Source organism: Elephas maximus, chromosome 3 (genome assembly GCF_024166365.1).
Source record: "Elephas maximus indicus isolate mEleMax1 chromosome 3, mEleMax1 primary haplotype, whole genome shotgun sequence".
NCBI lineage: Eukaryota > Metazoa > Chordata > Mammalia > Proboscidea > Elephantidae > Elephas > Elephas maximus.
In genome coordinates this window covers 6,109,997-6,126,163 of record NC_064821.1, presented here as the reverse complement: position 1 = coordinate 6,126,163, position 16,167 = coordinate 6,109,997, and the positions used below count along the sequence as shown (strand labels likewise).

Below are 16,167 nucleotides of genomic sequence, written 5' to 3'. Positions count from 1 at the left end.
AAACCAGAGAGGGCAGGAATTTTTTCTTCTTCATCTGCCCTTGTATTCCTGATGCCCGGAAGGCTGTCGACACAGAGTAGGTGTTCAATAAATAGCTGTCAGGCTGCCTTTAGGTTCACTGAGGGGCTTTTGTACCTGTTCACTCACTCACCTGTCAACACAGGTGTGGACATTGATGCAGGGCAAGTGTTTTTCTCTTTCGTTCCCTGCTTGGTCCCAGTACCTACAGCAGTGCCCAGCCAGGGGCCTATGGAGGAAAAATAGCGCCTGGGGCAATTAAATTGCTGAATGATCTCTCACAGCTGGCAATGAAAACTGTGATGGCCAATGGCATCTGCTCATCGGCGCCCGCGGCAAGCCGCGTCCCCTACCTGCCTCTCCCACCTCAGTTAGGCTTCTGGCCTGGACCACAGTAGATGTGCAATACATGTTTGTTGATTGACTCGCTGAATGGCCCTGAGGTTTCTACAACGTGCGAACAAGAACCTCCCACCTCCAGGTGTGTGCGAGGGATGATTATTGAATGTGTGTGGTCTGAGGGGGACGATGGAGTCCTGTCCTCAGGGAAACCTTTAATGGCAGAGATTTGGTTCTCTATTCTAAGCGGCACCTGGCCTCTGCATTCTAGAAGCCCACAGTCTGAGCGGGGAGACAGCCCAGCCTGCTGGTGGTAGCCATCGGGACACCTTCTCCCATCCCAGGTTCGGCTCATAGCTGTTCACGTCCCACCATCTTCAGCACCGCTGTACAAATGAGAATACTGAGGCCTGGCCCAAGCTAGACCTGGGTGGCAACAGGCTCTACTCCCTACACTCTTAAGAGTGTTCATACTATGCCTTCCTCTGTCACCTTTCCTGCGCGCTCTTGGCACTGGCTGCTTCCTCCAGGTTTTTAAATCTTAGCGAATGTCACCTGGCTTTGGGGACCATTTCTGGCCCCAAACTGCCCCCCCCCGCCTCCAGACAGTGGGCGATCAAATATTTGTCTCATTGCTTCACGTCCCTCGCTTTCTCTCTTGGGCCCCCTCCCAGGTGGGGACAGTTTGAGGGATTGGACGCTAGCCTCAGTTTCCCCATTGGTCCAAAGAAAAGGGTGGGTTCCCACAGCGCGTGGGAGGGGCAGGAGGCGCAGCAGCGCGGGGACCCTCGGCTGGGGGCGAGGGGTGGGGGCGAAGGTGGGTGGGGCGGGCCGGGCGCGCCGGGCGGGCGGGGTGGGGGGGCGCCGGCGCCACCTTAAGGCGGCTCAGCCCGCGGCTCCCGGCCGAGCCCCGCCGGAGGGAGGCGGCTCCGCGCGGGGCCCGCCGCCCGCGCCACCGCCGAACCCCGGCCGCGGCCGCCCGACCTTCTGAGCGGGCGGTGCGGGCGCCCGGCCTCGCTCCCCGCCCGCGCGGAGCGCCCCTGGCCGGGGAAGGGGGCTTGGGTGCCCTCTCTCCGTCCCTGCGTCCCTGGGCGCCCTCGGGGGCGCCAGGGACTCCCGGGTCCCCTGCCCGCCGCCGGTTCGCCCAGCTCCTGCTTTCTCCGGCGTCTCCCCCAGCCCTCCTCCCCGGGCCCCCCCATATCGTGCAACCCCGGCGGCGGCGCGGGGGGCCTCCCGGAGCGGCAGGATGTACCCTCAGGGAAGGCACCCGGTGAGTGGGGGTCCGGCACTGCGGGGGAGGGGGCCCCGGCGTCTGGGACCTCTGACCCCCACGTCCCCCCAACCCCCAGACCCCGCTCCAGTCCGGCCAGCCCTTCAAGTTCTCAATCTTGGAGATCTGCGACCGGATCAAAGAAGAATTCCAGTTTCTTCAGGCTCAGTACCACAGGTGAGGGGAGGGTGGGGGCAACAGGGGGCTCACCCTGGGGATAGAAGAGGGGCCGTGGGGTCTGAGGGGTGGGGCTCGGTGGAGGCGGGGCCTTCGGGTGGAAGGCTGGGTCGCAGGGCTTGGGGGGGGCGAGGGGAGGCTGTCAGGTAGTAGCACAGGTGAGGTGGGGGAAGGGGATAGGGCCACCAGCAAGCACTGGGCACCTGGGAAGGGATGGGGAGGGACAGGGACCTGGAGGTGGGGAAGGTTTGGAAGGGCTACTGTGGAATTGGGGAGGGGGCAGCGGGACCCATCAGTTTGGAAACTGGCCCAGATGGGGTGCGGGTCTCTTGCTGGGGGCAGGGGCCAGCAGGATCCATGCCCTCTCCTTCCCAGCCTCAAGCTGGAATGTGAGAAGCTGGCCAGTGAGAAGACAGAAATGCAGAGACATTATGTCATGGTGAGGGGGGCTATCCTGGGGCAAGTGGGAGGAGGAGTGAGCTGTGGGTGGTAAACCTGACTCCCTGAACCCCCACCCCAGGGGTCGGCTTTATTTTCCCTGTCCGTAAATTGGACTGGTTTGGATTCCAGGCTCTTGAGAAAAATGGGACAAGGCTGTCCACTCTCCTCCCCAGCATGTCTGTCTCTGAGGGAACAGGGTCTCTGGGCACCTCCTACCTGCCTCCCCTGGCTGGGCAGAGTGAAGGGGCCGCTCCAGGCAGAACCTCTGCTTTCTCCTCTGGGTTTCCCCTCTGGGGCCCCATGGGGCTGAGAGGGTCTGTGTCTTGCTCAGACTCCTCCAGCCAGGGGGCTTTTGGAAGACCCCAGTGTCACGCAGCACAGGTCGGAACATTGCTTGGCCCTCTGGACATTACCACTCTGGCTTTTCCTTTTCAGTACTATGAGATGTCATACGGGCTCAACATCGAAATGCATAAGCAGGTAACTGAATGTGTGTTTGTGAGTGGGTGGCGGGGTCGGCAGGGGTGGTGGAGGCCTGGAAACTCTGGGTGGACACAAAATAGGAGGAGTCTTATCCAGAACACTGCAAAGGTCCTAGAGGAAAAATCGGGGACCAGGGAGGCAGATTTTGCACCTAATGGGAGGAAGACGATTCTCAGTTTCTGGGAACATTGTCCAGCAGCTGGCGCCATCCAGCAGAGAGGTGGGGAGGGCCAAGGAGGACCCTTAACAGAGCCTGGGCAGCCAAGTCAGGAAGGCTGTGGAGGGACTCCCACCCCTGCAAGGGACTGGATGGATGGTCTTGGGGCTCCCTTTCAGCCCTGAGAGTCTGAAGTTTTGAGATGGATCCTGAAGGTCTGAGTGGACCTCAAAGTTCTGTTGCTATTTTGAGGGTTATGTGGGATTGGCCAGAAGGTTCTGAGATAGTTTTCAAGGCCTTGAATTTGATTCCATGGTTCAGACTGACCACAAGGTTCTGAGATAGACATTAAGGTTCTGAAACTGTTCTTAAGGCTCTGAGATAGACCTCTAACATGCCCACCTACAGTTTCCAGGCCCCCACCCTCCCTGCTGAACACCTCAAGCTTTTGAACTGTTCTCAAGGTTCTGAAGCTTCTGAATGCAGTCTGAAGTTTCTGAGATATACTTTGAGGTTCTAAGATAGACCTCCTAAGTGCTGAGATGGGTTACAAGGCTCTGAGACAGTCTCCAGACTTCTGAGTGTGCTCTCAAGGCTCTGAGATAGATCTCAAGGTTCTGAGATAGACCTCAAGGTTCTGATATAGACTTCAAAGTTCTGAGGTAGACCTCAAGGTTCTGAGGTAGATCTCAAGATTCTGAGGTACACCTCAAGCTTCTGAGGTAGATCTCAAGCTTCTGAGATACACCTCAAGCTTCTGAGGTAGACATCAAGCTTCTGAGGTAGACCTCAAGCTTTTGAGATACACCTCAAGGTTCTGAGATACATCTCAAGGTTCTGAGGTGGACCTCAAGGTTCTGAGGTAGACCTCAAAGTTCTATGACTATCGCCAAGATTGAGATAGACTTCAAGGTTCTGAGATAAACCTCGAGTTTCTGAGATACAACTCAAGATTATGAGATTGACATCTATGTGTTGAGATTGGTCACAAGGTTCTGAGGCCATCCCCAAGCTTCTGAGCGTGGTTTCAAGGTTCTAAGATAGACCTGAAGGCTCTGAAATTGACGTCAACGGTCTGAGATTAACCCCAATATTTCTAAGCCTGACCTAGAGGTTCTTTGATGGTTCCTAAGGTGATAAGCATGGACCCAAGGTTCTGAGATTGACTCTGTCCATCAGAATATTAGAATCAGTGGGTGGGGTCAAGTATATGGGACTTCTGGGTGGGTGAGGAGAAGATGTGGAGGGGCTGGGTGTGTGGGATGCCAGGAGTGCTTTCCCCGGGTGGGTTTTGGGGCTGCTAGTTCTGATGAAGGAAGAAGGGGGCTGCGTGCCCCGAGCATGGTGTGGTTATATGGGTGCCTGGAATAAACCCCACTGGTACGGGATTGGAGAGGTGGGGGAGGGGCTGACAGACTGGGTTCCTGCCTCCTGCACAGATCTCACTGGCAGAGCTCCCTGGAGCTCGGGCCAGACACCGCGATGGCCAGCAGTGACAGTGTAGGTCTGTTCTGTTGGCCCAGCCTCAGCCACAACCCTCCCGCACACACACACAGAGACAGACAGGCAGACACACATAACCCAGATATATGCAGGAAACCAAGCCAAAACCCACTGCCATCAGGTCAATTCTGACTCACAGTGACCCTACAGGATGGAGTAGATCTGCCCCGTAGGGTTTCCAGGGCTGTAATCTACAGAAGCAGACTGCCACATCTTTCTCCTGCAGAGCAGCTGGTAGGCTCAAACAACTGACTTTTTGGTTAGCAGGGAGCGCTTACCCTCTATGCCACCAGGGCTCCTTATCACACCACGGACACAAAATAGACCTACACGTGACAGATACACCATCCACCAGACACAGCCACACACAACAGAGACTCACAGGAAACAGCCCTAGAGACACCCAGCTCAGACACAAACCCCACCCAGATACATAGCAGGCCTGTAACTCAGGCAGACACAAAACACGTGCATGGTCATGCCCACGCCCCTCCTTCCCGTCCACACAGCTTCGGGCTTTGGGATGCCTCTGACCCAGACCCTGTCCTGGACAAAACCCCCATTCCTGGTTCTCACCTTTAGTGGGGGGCACTGGGATCTCTACCTCTGACCCCGCCCCATGGTAGATCAGCCCCAGGTGGCACACTAGACCCAGAGAGTGACTGTGACTACTCAACTCTGCTGTTGTAACCGCCATAGACAATGTGTAAATGAATGCATGTGGCTGTGTGTGCTAATAAGACTTTATTTACAAAAAAAAAGCAGAGGGCCAAATTAGAGCTTAGCCAGGGCTTGAACCCAAAACTCTGGGCGTTGGTTGCTGTCTTGTTTCTGATGAACCCAAAGCTTCCAAGCCCCTAGCATCTGGCTATCACCTGGCAAATGCCACCCCCCCCCCCCGGGCTCTGGTCTTCGAGTCCCAAGGCTGCCCTGAGTATCAGCTGGACAAAGGTCCCAAGTTCCATCTTCAGCCTCAGTAGGGTCTGAGTCCATCCCTTGGCCCAAGCCTGGCTGGCCTGTTTCCCCATTTGCACCTATGGATAAGAATCCCTCACCCTAACCCGGTGCCCATGGAGTCGATTCCGACTCGTAGCGACCCTATAGGACAGAGTAGAACTGCCCCATAGAGCTTCCAAGGAGCACCTGGTAGATTCAAACTGCGTTCCTTTGGTTAGCAGCCATAGCACTTAACCAGCATGACACCAGGGTTTTCTCCCTCACCCTAAAGCTTGGCAAATGTTTGCCCCACCCGGGAGTTGAGGGGCTGCTCCGAGGGGCTCCCCCTCCAAGTCTCTACCCAATTGCTCCCTGCCAGGCCGAGATTGTGAAGCGCCTCAGCGGCATCTGTGCTCAGATTGTCCCCTTCCTGACCCAGGAGGTGAGTGAGCCTGGTGGGGGCCGGGGCAGGGAGCTGGGACGAAATTGGAGGGGCGCAGCCTGGCTCAGGTAGTCAGGGGGTGTGAGCACCAGGGAGAGGCGGGGGCAGGGGCTGAAGGGGTGGAGGGAGGGGCTGGTGGAACCTTGTCAACTCAGGTGAGCCGTGGGGGCTTTTACATTGATCAGTAGCAGGGTGATCCTGCTGTGTGACCTCGAGCAAGCTGCTCGCCCTCTCTGTGCTTCTGTTTCATTTTTTTCTTCTTTTAATTATTGTGGTGAAATATATACACCAAAACGACAACTTCTACGTTTACAATTCAGTGACATAGATTACATTTTTCCCACGTGCAGCCGTTCTATCCTTTTCCAAATCACTCCACCACCAGGAACATAAATTCAGTGGCCCCCAAACTGAAAGTCCCTCTGACCCTCCTGTCTTACCGCTGGTAACCACTGATAATCTTCGGTTTCTGTACACTTGTTTATTTCACATAAGTGAGATCATACAGTATTTGTCCTTTTGCGACAGAATTCTTCCCCTCAGCGTGACGTTTTCAAGGTTCATCCGCGTTGTGGCAGCACGTGGAATTCCTTCCTCTCTGTGGCTGTGTAATATCCCCTCGTGTGTACAGACCGTGGCTGTGTAATATCCCCTCGTGTGCACAGACCACGTTGTGTCCCATTCATCTGCTGATGGACATTTTGGTTGTTTCCACCTTCTGGCTCATGTGAAAAATGCCTCAGTGAACATTGGTATACGGGTTTCTGTTTGTGTTCCTGCCTTCTTTTCTCCTGCTCTATACCTAGGAGTGGAATCCTGGGTCATGTGGTGGTTCTGTGTTCAACTTTTTGAGGACCCGAGGAAATATTTTCCACAGCGGCTGCACCATTTTACACTCACGCCAGCAGTGGTGTGCCTCTGTTTTTCATCAGTGTTGGCGTGAAGTTTACCAGTCGTACCGGTTGCCATCGCGTTAAGTCCAGCTCATGGAAACCCACGTGTCAGAGTAGAACTGTGCTCTATCAGGTTTTCAGTGGCTGATATTTCAGAAGTAGATTGCCAGGCCTTTCTTCCGAGGTGCCTCTGGGTGGACTCCAACCTTTTGGTTAGCAGCTGAGCACCCTCAATGTTTGTATCACCCAGGGGACTCCCTGCCAAAATGTGGATGAAGCTTAAAACATGATGTTAACAGAAAGAACCCACACACAAAAGACAACTTACAGAAAAAGCCCATAAAATAGTTCCAAACAGGGAAATCTAAGCAGGTTTAAGAGCGCGATCATAGGTGATGCGGTTATACAGAAGAGCACAGAAATTATTGCCACCGAGGTGGGGAGCAGGGAAAGAGGGCATTATCATGGGGTGGGCCGTACGGGGGCTTATAGGGGCTGGTGATGTCCATTTCTCGACCTGGGTGGTTGGTACCCAGGTATTGATTCATAGCTGGCTCTAAGCCCAGGATGACTTTGCTCTCAGGATGCATTTGTGGGTATCATGACTGGGGGAGGGGGTTCTACTGGCATTGAGTGGGTGGAGGCCAGGGATGCTGTCTAATACCCTGCAGTGACACAACACCCCACCCCAAAGAAGGATTGGACCTCAATTGTCAGCAGTGCTGAAGGAGAGAGGCCCTGTGTTCATTATTTGGAAAACATTGATTTTGATCCCTGCTTACACCGGACACCAAAATAAATTCACGATGGGTAGATGGTGTAAACCAGGGGGACCCTCCAGCCCTTGTGATTTCCCTCCTCTCTCCTCCTCACTCAGTGTGTGTATTTAAATGTGGGCAGCATCCTAAGATGTCAGTAGGTCAGGTGATTATGGGACACAGAGTCTTGGGGGGGTCACTGGAATCCCCTAACCCAGGTGTTCTCACCTGGTGTGATTCTGCCCCCCAGGGGGATTCTGCCCCCAGGGTGATGTCTGAGGACATTTGTGGGCATCACGACTAGGGGGAGGGGTACTACTGGCATCAAGTGGGTGGAAGGCAGGGATGCTGCCCAACATCCTACAGTGCACAGGACACCCCACACCAGAGAAGGAGCCAGCTATGTCAGCAGTGCCAAGGGGAGATTTATAATGATTTATAATGATTCATTTGAACTGCACATATATGTTTCTTTTTCTGCATATTTATTTCACAAATTATAAAAGAAATAGAGGAAGGGAAAGAGAAAGCAAAGAAGAACAGCAAGGGGTGGGGTGAGAATGAAAGTGGGAGAGGAGAGGCTGGGCCCCAGAGGGCATTGCTGGGCCAGATGGGGGCTCAGAGCAGACTGAGGGGTACTCTGGCCTTTGGGGTGCCCTGATCACCCCCTCCCCATGTTCCCTCCCTCAGCACCAGCAGCAGGTGCTGCAGGCTGTGGAGCGAGCCAAGCAGGTGACCGTTGGGGAATTGAACAGTCTCATTGGGGTGAGTCCTCTTGGCCCCTGCCCAGGCTTCTGGAGACTTCCGCTCCTAAGAGCTCTGGCACCGAGGAGGTGCTAAAGCTTGGGGGGGCGTGGCGGGGAGGCAGCTGGCCTGGGCTCTGCAGTCTCTGCCCAAACCCTACTGCATAGAGTCTTCAATGGCTGAGCTTTCAGAAGTAGTTGGCCAGGCCTTTCTTCCGAGGCACCTCTTGGGCCTCGGGCACTCCTGGCAGCCTGCCGCTGCCCGCCCTGGCCCATCCCTCCTCCTCTCTAGCAGCAGCAGCTCCAGCCGCTGTCCCACCACACCCCCCCTGTGCCCCTCACCCCACGCCCAGCCGGGCTGGTAGGCAGCAGTGCCACGGGACTGCTCGCCTTGTCCGGAGCGCTGGCCGCCCAGGCTCAGCTGGCAGCGGCTGCCAAGGAAGACCGGGCAGGCTTGGAGGCTGAGGGATCCCGAGGTGAGTGAGCAGTATGAAGTGGCATTGGCTGGGGGCGTTGAGGTGGGGCGAGGACTGGCAGGCTCCAAACTCATTGAAACCTAAGGGATTGAATGAGGAGAGCTGTGGGGCAGCGGTGTTCAACTTCACCACCAACTGCCTGTATGTCCTTGGACAAGTCAGTGTCCCTCTCTGGTCATCGGTCTGAATGGGGTAGGAGAGAGCGGGGGCTGGAAGGAAGCAAGGGCAGGGAGATTCTGAGCGGGAAGAGGGCTTTATAAACTGTTGAGGGCTGTGCCCTCTGCACCACGAGATTGCTTACCCTCATTCTTTTCCCTCTCCCCTTTCTCCTCACTCCCCATCTGCCAGCAGAGAGAGCTCCCAGCAGGGTAAGTTGAGGGGCGCCTGGGAACTAGTCCTCCTGCGTGACATTTGCTCTGTGATAGCAGGTGGCTGAAGCTGGTTGTTCCCAGCCACACTGCGATTTTCAAACTGCCTTGCCCAGAGCTGTTTCGGTGTGGTCACTATGGGAAGACCCACCCCACTTCTGCCAAACAAGTCTCCCCTTGTCTGTTTTATTTATGTAATTTTTTTGATCTTGGACCAGGTCCGTGGGTGGTGCAAGCAGTTTGAGCTCGATTACTAATCCAAATGTTGGCCATTTAAACCCACCCAGCGGTACAGGGGAAGAAGGGCCTGGTGATCTGCTTCTGTAAAGATCGTTGTTGGTTGCTGTCAAGTAGATTCCAACTCGTGTGTAAAGATTATAGCCCAGAAAGCCCTATGGAGCAGTTCTACTCTGACACACATGGGGTTGCCATGAGTCGGAGCTGATTTCAGCAGCAATGGGTTTTTGGTTTTTTTCGATCTTGAACTTTTTTGCAATTAAGTACGTTAACGCATGCCCATGGTACTCTTCTACCCGTCCTTTCGCTCGCTAACTTTTCCATCATCCGTTCCGTATTACCGTCTACAAGCATGCCCAACAGAGATAGAACGCCAGTCATGTATATACATTTTTTTTCAAAAATTCCACTTATAATGTAGTCAGTATTTCTCCATTTTATTTTAACCCACCTTTAAAAAAATCACGGTAAAGATATACATACCGTACCATCTGCTGTCCAGTCGACGCCGATTCACGTCAGCCCCACGAGCGCCGGAGTAGAACTATGCTCCGTAGCGTTGTCAATGGCTGATTTTTCGGAAGTAGATGGCCAGGCCTTTCTTCTGAGGTACCTCTGCGTGGACTTGAACTGCCGACCTTTCAGGTAGCAGCCAAGTGTGTTCACTATTTGCACCACCCAGGGAGTCCGAACATAACATAAAATTGACCACTTTAGCCATTTTTGAGTGTAAAATTCAGTGGCGTTAATTACATCCACATTGCTGTGTTACCGTACTACTATCCATTTCCAGGCCTTTTTTATTATCCAGAACAGAGACTCTGCCCATTAAAGAGGCACTCCCCACTAGACCCTCCCCCAGCCCCTCATAACCTCTATTCGACTTTCTGTCTCTATAAATTTGCCTCTTCTGTGCTGGTGGCTGTTGTGTGTGCCGTCAGGACAATGCCAACTCATAGCAATCTCATGTGACAGAGTGGGGCTGGCTGCCCCATGGAGCTTCGTAAGCTGTAAGCTTTACAGAAGCAGATTGCCAGGTCTTTCTCTTACAGAGCCTCTGGGTGGGCTCCAACCGCCAACCTTTCGGTTGGCAGCCGAGCGCTTAACCGCTGCGCCACGGGGGCTCCTTTGGCCTATTCTAGATACCACTATCGATGGAGTCATAGGCTGTCGTTTTGTCATTTTGTGTCTGACGTATTTGCTCAGCATGATGTCTTCAAGGCCATCCATGGCCTAGCGTGTATCAGCACTTCATTTCTCGGTCCGGCTGAGTGACATGCCCCCGTGTGGATGGACCACGCTGCGTTTATCCAGCACCTGTTGATGGACACTTGGGTTGTTTCCACCTTTGGGCGGTTGTGCACAGCGCTGCAGTGAACACGTGTGCACAAGTATCTGATCGCTCTCTTTTTGAACGGCCGCGTGGCTTTCCATCCTACAGTCGTACCACACTTAATCTCCTAGTGGCCCCCATCACGCTCAGCGCAGCTTTGAATCCCCCTGTGTGTATCTTTGCATATGTGTCGAGGCTCCCATCTGTTGAGAACTTAGCATCCAGCCTGCCCTGGGAAAGTCCCATTTCCCAGATGGGAAGCTTGAGGTCCAGGCATCCCTCCTGGCTGGATTTCTTACCTGTCTGGTCAGTCGGGCTTCGAGATGAGATTTCCATTGAAGGAAGGGTTCCTCAACCACAGCATTTGAAATAATTGCCGCTTGGAAGGCCCCATTGTACAGACTTGGAAACTGAGGCCCAGAAAAGGAAAAAAGCTGCCTGATGCTCCCACAGGGGGGCTGCCCTCTCGGGTGGGTATCAGTGTTGGCTGAGTCTTTGCCCTGCCCTGGCTGGGGGCCCATGGCCCCACCCTTGGGGGCTGTGCCATCAGTGTCCTGGATTAAGTTAGGTAGGCTCGCTACAAGTCATGCCTCAGCCCCTGTCTTTCCCTGGGCCTCAGTTTTCCCCATCTGTCCAATGGGATTAACCATCGTTCCCCCACAAGCTTGCTGTGAGGTTTTGATGAGCTGGTATCTGTCCAGAGCTTAGCACCAAGACTGCCCTCGGAGGGTCCCATTTCCCAGATGGGAAACTTGAGGCACAGACCCTAATAACAGCACCTAGCTCCAGAGCCTTCTGTAACTCCCCATCGCCCATGGAGCACTGGCCAGTCAGAAGAGGCCCTGAGGGGACCTTAGTCTCATCTGGGCCAGAACACAGTCTGGAGGCCCAGGCCCTGACCCTTCCCTCCTGGCCTGTCCCTCTGCAGAGTGCATCCACCTCACCCCCTGAGAGTCTGGGGGAGGAGCGACCGAGCGGCACAGGTGGTAACGGGAAGCAGCAGAGAGCGGAGGAGAAGGATCTATCAGGCCCTTACGTGAGTAGGGACAAGCGGAGGTCTGGGGTGGGCATACAGGGCCTAGATCAGCCTCCAGCCTGGTCCATCAGAGCCTCCCAGTGCCCAGCTCTGTCCAAGACTCCCTCCCTCCAGAGCCTTCTATAGATCCCCAATGCTCATGGGGCACCGGCGTATCACAAGAGACCCTGTGGTGGCAGGCTTAACCCTTTTGTTGCTCTAAGTTTCTGGGGCCCTAGATCCATTTTCCTGTCTCCTGGGCTTGACTCCATTTCACTCTCACCCCAAGCCCCCTTGAAGGAGCCCTGGTGATACAGTGTTTAAGCACTCGGCTGCTAATTGAAGGCTGGTGGTTTGAATGTACCAGCCACTTCACAGGAGAAAGATGTGACAGTCTGCTTCTATAAAGATCACAGCCCTGGAAACCCTGTGGGGCAGTTCTCCTCTGTCCTGTAGGGCCACTGCGAGTCAGAATCGACTGGATGGTGACAGGTTTAGAGTCTGCTTCCCCTGCCTCTCAGAAACCCATGTTGCCACCAAGGCACAAAATGCCATTTCCTCCAGGAGGCCTTCCCTGATCCCCTCCCAGAGGACTGGGACTTCCTCTCTCTTTGTGAGCAATTGCTATACACCAGTATTCTCAAACTCTAGGGCCCCCAGCTGAGGGTGTCGGGGGTTGGCCGGCCGGGGACCACTTGTCCCATCTGCAGGGGTAGCTTGTGACTGGTGCCAGATGACTTCAGCCATGTGGGAACGCAGGCCGTGGCCTACCCAGCTGTCTCTCGGAGAAGCCTTAAATCTGGGTCCTTATGTGACTGCTTGCTTTTTTAAAGCTGGGGGCAACTAGTTCTGATTTAAAGAAGAAAATTGTGAACGAGAGTCAAAAAAACTCACCTGCCGGGTGGATTTGGCTCCCAGGCCACAGGTTACATGCAACCTATGCTCTTCCTGTGATCGCCAGCCAAACCGGAAGTCCCCTGAGGGCAGCCCAGCAAGTGCAGGATGGTGTTTTCCACATCAGTGAATGGAGGTGGAGCGTGTTCTTTCTTCTGAAGGCACTAGGGAGCTATGGAAGGCTACAGAACAGGAGTGGGGATAGGTCTGAGGAAACTCTTTCTGGAAGGAGGCAAGGCTACAGGCGAGAACCCCAAGGAGGAAGTGGAAGTGAGGGTCTGTGCTAGGGCCGTGGAAATGGTAGAACAGATGGGTGAGACAGACACGCGTGGGAGACTGATTGGCTTTGTGGAGCGAGAGCAATGGAGGAGGTAAGGACAATTCCTGGTCTCTGGCTGTGCCAGGAAGGGAACATCACCCCCCACTGCATAGAGGAGTAAACTGAGGCCCGGAGAGGGGGAGGAGTCACCCAGGGCCCCACAGCACATCTTGGGCACTCAGCTGCCTCTCCTTGGCCCCTCTCCATGAGGGACCCACCCACTCCCTTCAGAAGGAAAGGGGCTGCTGTAGTCTGAGGGTCCCGAACCACCCCCGGGGCCAGTCCTGTGTGATACCCCTCCCCAGGAGATGTCTGGGGTCGTGGAGGCAGGGGCATGGCCAGGATGAGCTCTCTTCTTCTCCCTGCAGGAGAGCGATGAAGACAAGAGTGATTACAACCTGGTGGTGGACGAGGTGAGTCGGGGTCCAGCCTTCTCCCCACCTGACCTCCAGGGCTTTGAGGAGGGGAGCCAGGAGATCTGGGCAGAGAGCAAGTGGTGGGGTCTGGGGTGGGGAGAGTGGGAAACGCCAGCCTACTCTCCACTGTAACACAGGTGGGGAAACTGAGGGCCCAGGCTGGCCCTGTCACGTTGGGAGAGAAATGCCCCCTCCCTGGCCTCGCTTTTCCCCAATGTGCAATGGGAAACCACGCCAGGCACTTTTGTGTAGTCATTGCTGTGTGTCAGCCACTCTTCTAAGGTCCAGTGCTCATGGGAAGTGCCCTTAAACCCGGGATCCCTGGTGGCGCAGCCGTTAAGTGCTCGGCTGCTAACTGCTGTAAAGATTAAAACTAAACCAAACCCCTTATGCCGTTGAGTTGATGCCAACTCATAGGACCCTATAGGACAGAGTAGAACTGCCCTGTCAGGTTTCCAAGGCTGTGATCTCTACGGAAGCAGACTGCCACATCTTTCTCCCGTGGAGCGTCTGGTAGGTTCAAACTGCCAACCTTCTGGTTAGCAGCTGAGCACTTTAATGACCGCACCACCAGGGCTCCTCATGTAAGTGTTACAACCGAGAAAACCCTATGAGACAATTCTACGCTGTCACATGGGGTCTCTTGAGTCAAAATAGATTCGATGGCACCTAACAACGATGACAACATTAAACCCATTTTACAGATGAGCAAATCGAGGAGGTTTCATAAGCCTCCCAAGGTCACACAGCTAGAAATTAAGTGGGCCAGGGAGCTCCAGTGCCTATCCCCGGGACCCTCTAGATTTCTGCTTGTCTCTGTGATGGTCCCTCTTGGTGAGTGGGTCGTAGTGCTGGGTCTGGAGGTTGGGGTGGGGATGAAGAGGTGTATAGAGAGGGGCCCTCCTTCCCCTTCCACCTCACCCCCACTCAACGTCTCCTTCTTGAATGCAGGACCAGCCCTCAGAGCCTCCCAGCCCAGCGACCACTCCGTGTGGAAAAGCGCCAATCTGCGTCTCTGCCCGTCGAGAGCTCGTGGACAGCCCAGCCTCCTTGGCTTCCAGCCTTGGCTCACCACTCCCTAGAGCCAAGGAGCTTGTCCTGGTAAGGAGCGGGGAGGGGAAGACTTGAAACTTACTTCATTAATCCTGGAAACAAATTAAACACCAGGCAATGAGCAATTAGCTAGGCTAGTGTGTTGTCTGGAGTCCCTGAGTGGTACAGACTGTTCACACCCTTGGCTGCTAACCAAAAGGCTGGAAGTTCAAGTCTGCCCAGAGGTGCCTCGGAAGAAAGGCCTGGTGACTATTTCCAGAAACCCAGCCACTGAAAACCGTATTGGGTGCAGTTCTACTCTGCTATTTGTAGGAGTTGACTCAAAGGCAACTGGACTGAGTTTTTGGTTAACTATCTTCCAAGCAACTGTCTTGGAGGAAGTACAACCAGAATGCTCCTTAGAAGCGAGGATGGCAAGACTTCGTCTCTCGTACCTTGGACATGTCGTCAGGCGGGCTCAGTCTCTGGAGAAGGACATCATGCTTGGTAAGGTAGAGGGTCAGCCAAAAAAAAGAAAGACCCTCGACAAGATGCATTGACACAGTGGCTGCAACAATGGGCTCCCACAGAGCAATGATTGTGAGGGTGCCGCAGGACTGGGCAGTGTTTCGTCCTGTTGTATGTAGGGTCGCTATGAATCAGAACAGACTTGATGGCACCTAATGATATGATCATATCTACCAAGAAAGTCTTGGGTGGTGCAAAGAGTTTGCACTTGGCTGCTAATCTAAATATTGGCAGTTTGAACTCACCTAGTGGCGGCACGGAAGAAAGGCCTGGCAGTCTGCTGTAAAGATCACAGCCGAGAAAACCTTATGAAGCACAGTTCTTCTCTGTAACACATGAGGTCACCATGAGTCAGAGTTGATGGCAACTGGTTAGCACACTATCTTCCGATTCTGATGATTTGGGGCCATCTTCCTAAAGTCAGCTCGAGGTTATTTAGGTAAATGTTCCCCCCTCTGTCTGACTCACTTTGCCAAACCTAAATCAATAGTAGAAGGCGACATGATATCACCACCTTATGTGGAGAACGAGGCTCTCATGCGATAGAAAATCCTCATGGAAATAACTGCGGCGAAAGCAGAACAGTAGAACTGAAAACAGAATGGTAGAACTGACACCTGGCTAGGCTGACCTCCAGGCCTGCAAGCCTGCAGACCTTCCAGAGGCTAGAGACACACCAGCGCCAGCCTGGGATCCAAATCCAAAAAACCTGCTGCCGTGGGGTCCATCCGACTCACAGCAACCCTAAAGGACAGAGTAGAACTGCCCCATAGGATTTCCAAGGAGCCCCTGGTGGATTCAAACTGCCCGACCTTTTTGGTTAACAGCTGTAGGTCTTAGCCACTATGCCACCAGGGTTTCCCCAGCCTAGGATGCTGTCCCCCAAAAGAAAGATAATAAAGCAACAACTTTTTCATTGTGATATTTAATGCCAGGACCTCCTAAAGGCACCTCCCCTGGGCATTTGCAATTCGGCTCCATTTTTCCCCCTCCTCCCAAATCTTCCCAGGCCCCTGCCCTGCACTTACCCGGAGAGACTGTGTCAGTTTCTAGGCCCCCCTCCCTGCAGGTTGCTATGGCAACTGCCAAGGTTGGGGCTGGAATTTCATCTGAAGTGCCCTCCTCCCACTGCCGAGATCCGTGGAGACCGGCAAGCGGGAGGGGCCTCTCCGTGCTAATGGAGAAGCCCCCAAGAGGTGGCCCCATCCGCTCACTCTTGTGGGGGCGTGGCTGTCACAATATGTGTGATTGTGCCATGGGGAGACACACCGACCCCAGCAAGGCAAGGAAGTTTCTTTAAAGGCAAATGAAACAATGACATAAAACCTGAGACAGAACAGTCCTCCTGACAGAGGTGCGGCTTCCTGGTGTCCTCAGATGTCCCCAGGG

At 54.3% G+C, this 16,167-nt stretch overlaps 1 protein-coding gene across 6 annotated transcripts in view; it reads left to right on the top strand.

Annotated features, from left to right (window-relative positions):
- TLE2 (TLE family member 2, transcriptional corepressor) overlaps window positions 1–16,167 on the top strand; it is a 31,440-nt gene that overhangs the window by 4,093 nt on the left and 11,180 nt on the right. The window contains exons 1-12 of one of the 6 annotated variants that reach the window (XR_007516407.1): window positions 629–701; window positions 1,534–1,627; window positions 1,707–1,804; window positions 2,180–2,243; window positions 2,681–2,725; window positions 5,704–5,766; window positions 8,108–8,182; window positions 8,453–8,636; window positions 8,985–9,004; window positions 11,503–11,610; window positions 13,171–13,215; window positions 14,170–14,319. Coding sequence is in view for 5 of the 6 variants with exons in the window: in XM_049876348.1 (XP_049732305.1) it covers window positions 1,534–1,627; window positions 1,707–1,804; window positions 2,681–2,725; window positions 5,704–5,766; window positions 8,108–8,182; window positions 8,453–8,636; window positions 8,985–9,004; window positions 11,503–11,610; window positions 13,171–13,215; window positions 14,170–14,319 (882 nt within the window). In the remaining variant the exon portion in view is untranslated. Of the gene's footprint in view, window positions 1–628; window positions 702–1,533; window positions 1,628–1,706; window positions 1,805–2,179; window positions 2,244–2,680; window positions 2,726–5,703; window positions 5,767–8,107; window positions 8,183–8,452; window positions 8,637–8,984; window positions 9,005–11,502; window positions 11,611–13,170; window positions 13,216–14,169; window positions 14,320–16,167 lie in introns of those variants that run through there. The other 5 variants (XM_049876347.1, XM_049876346.1, XM_049876345.1 and 2 more) reach the window with 5 other exon arrangements.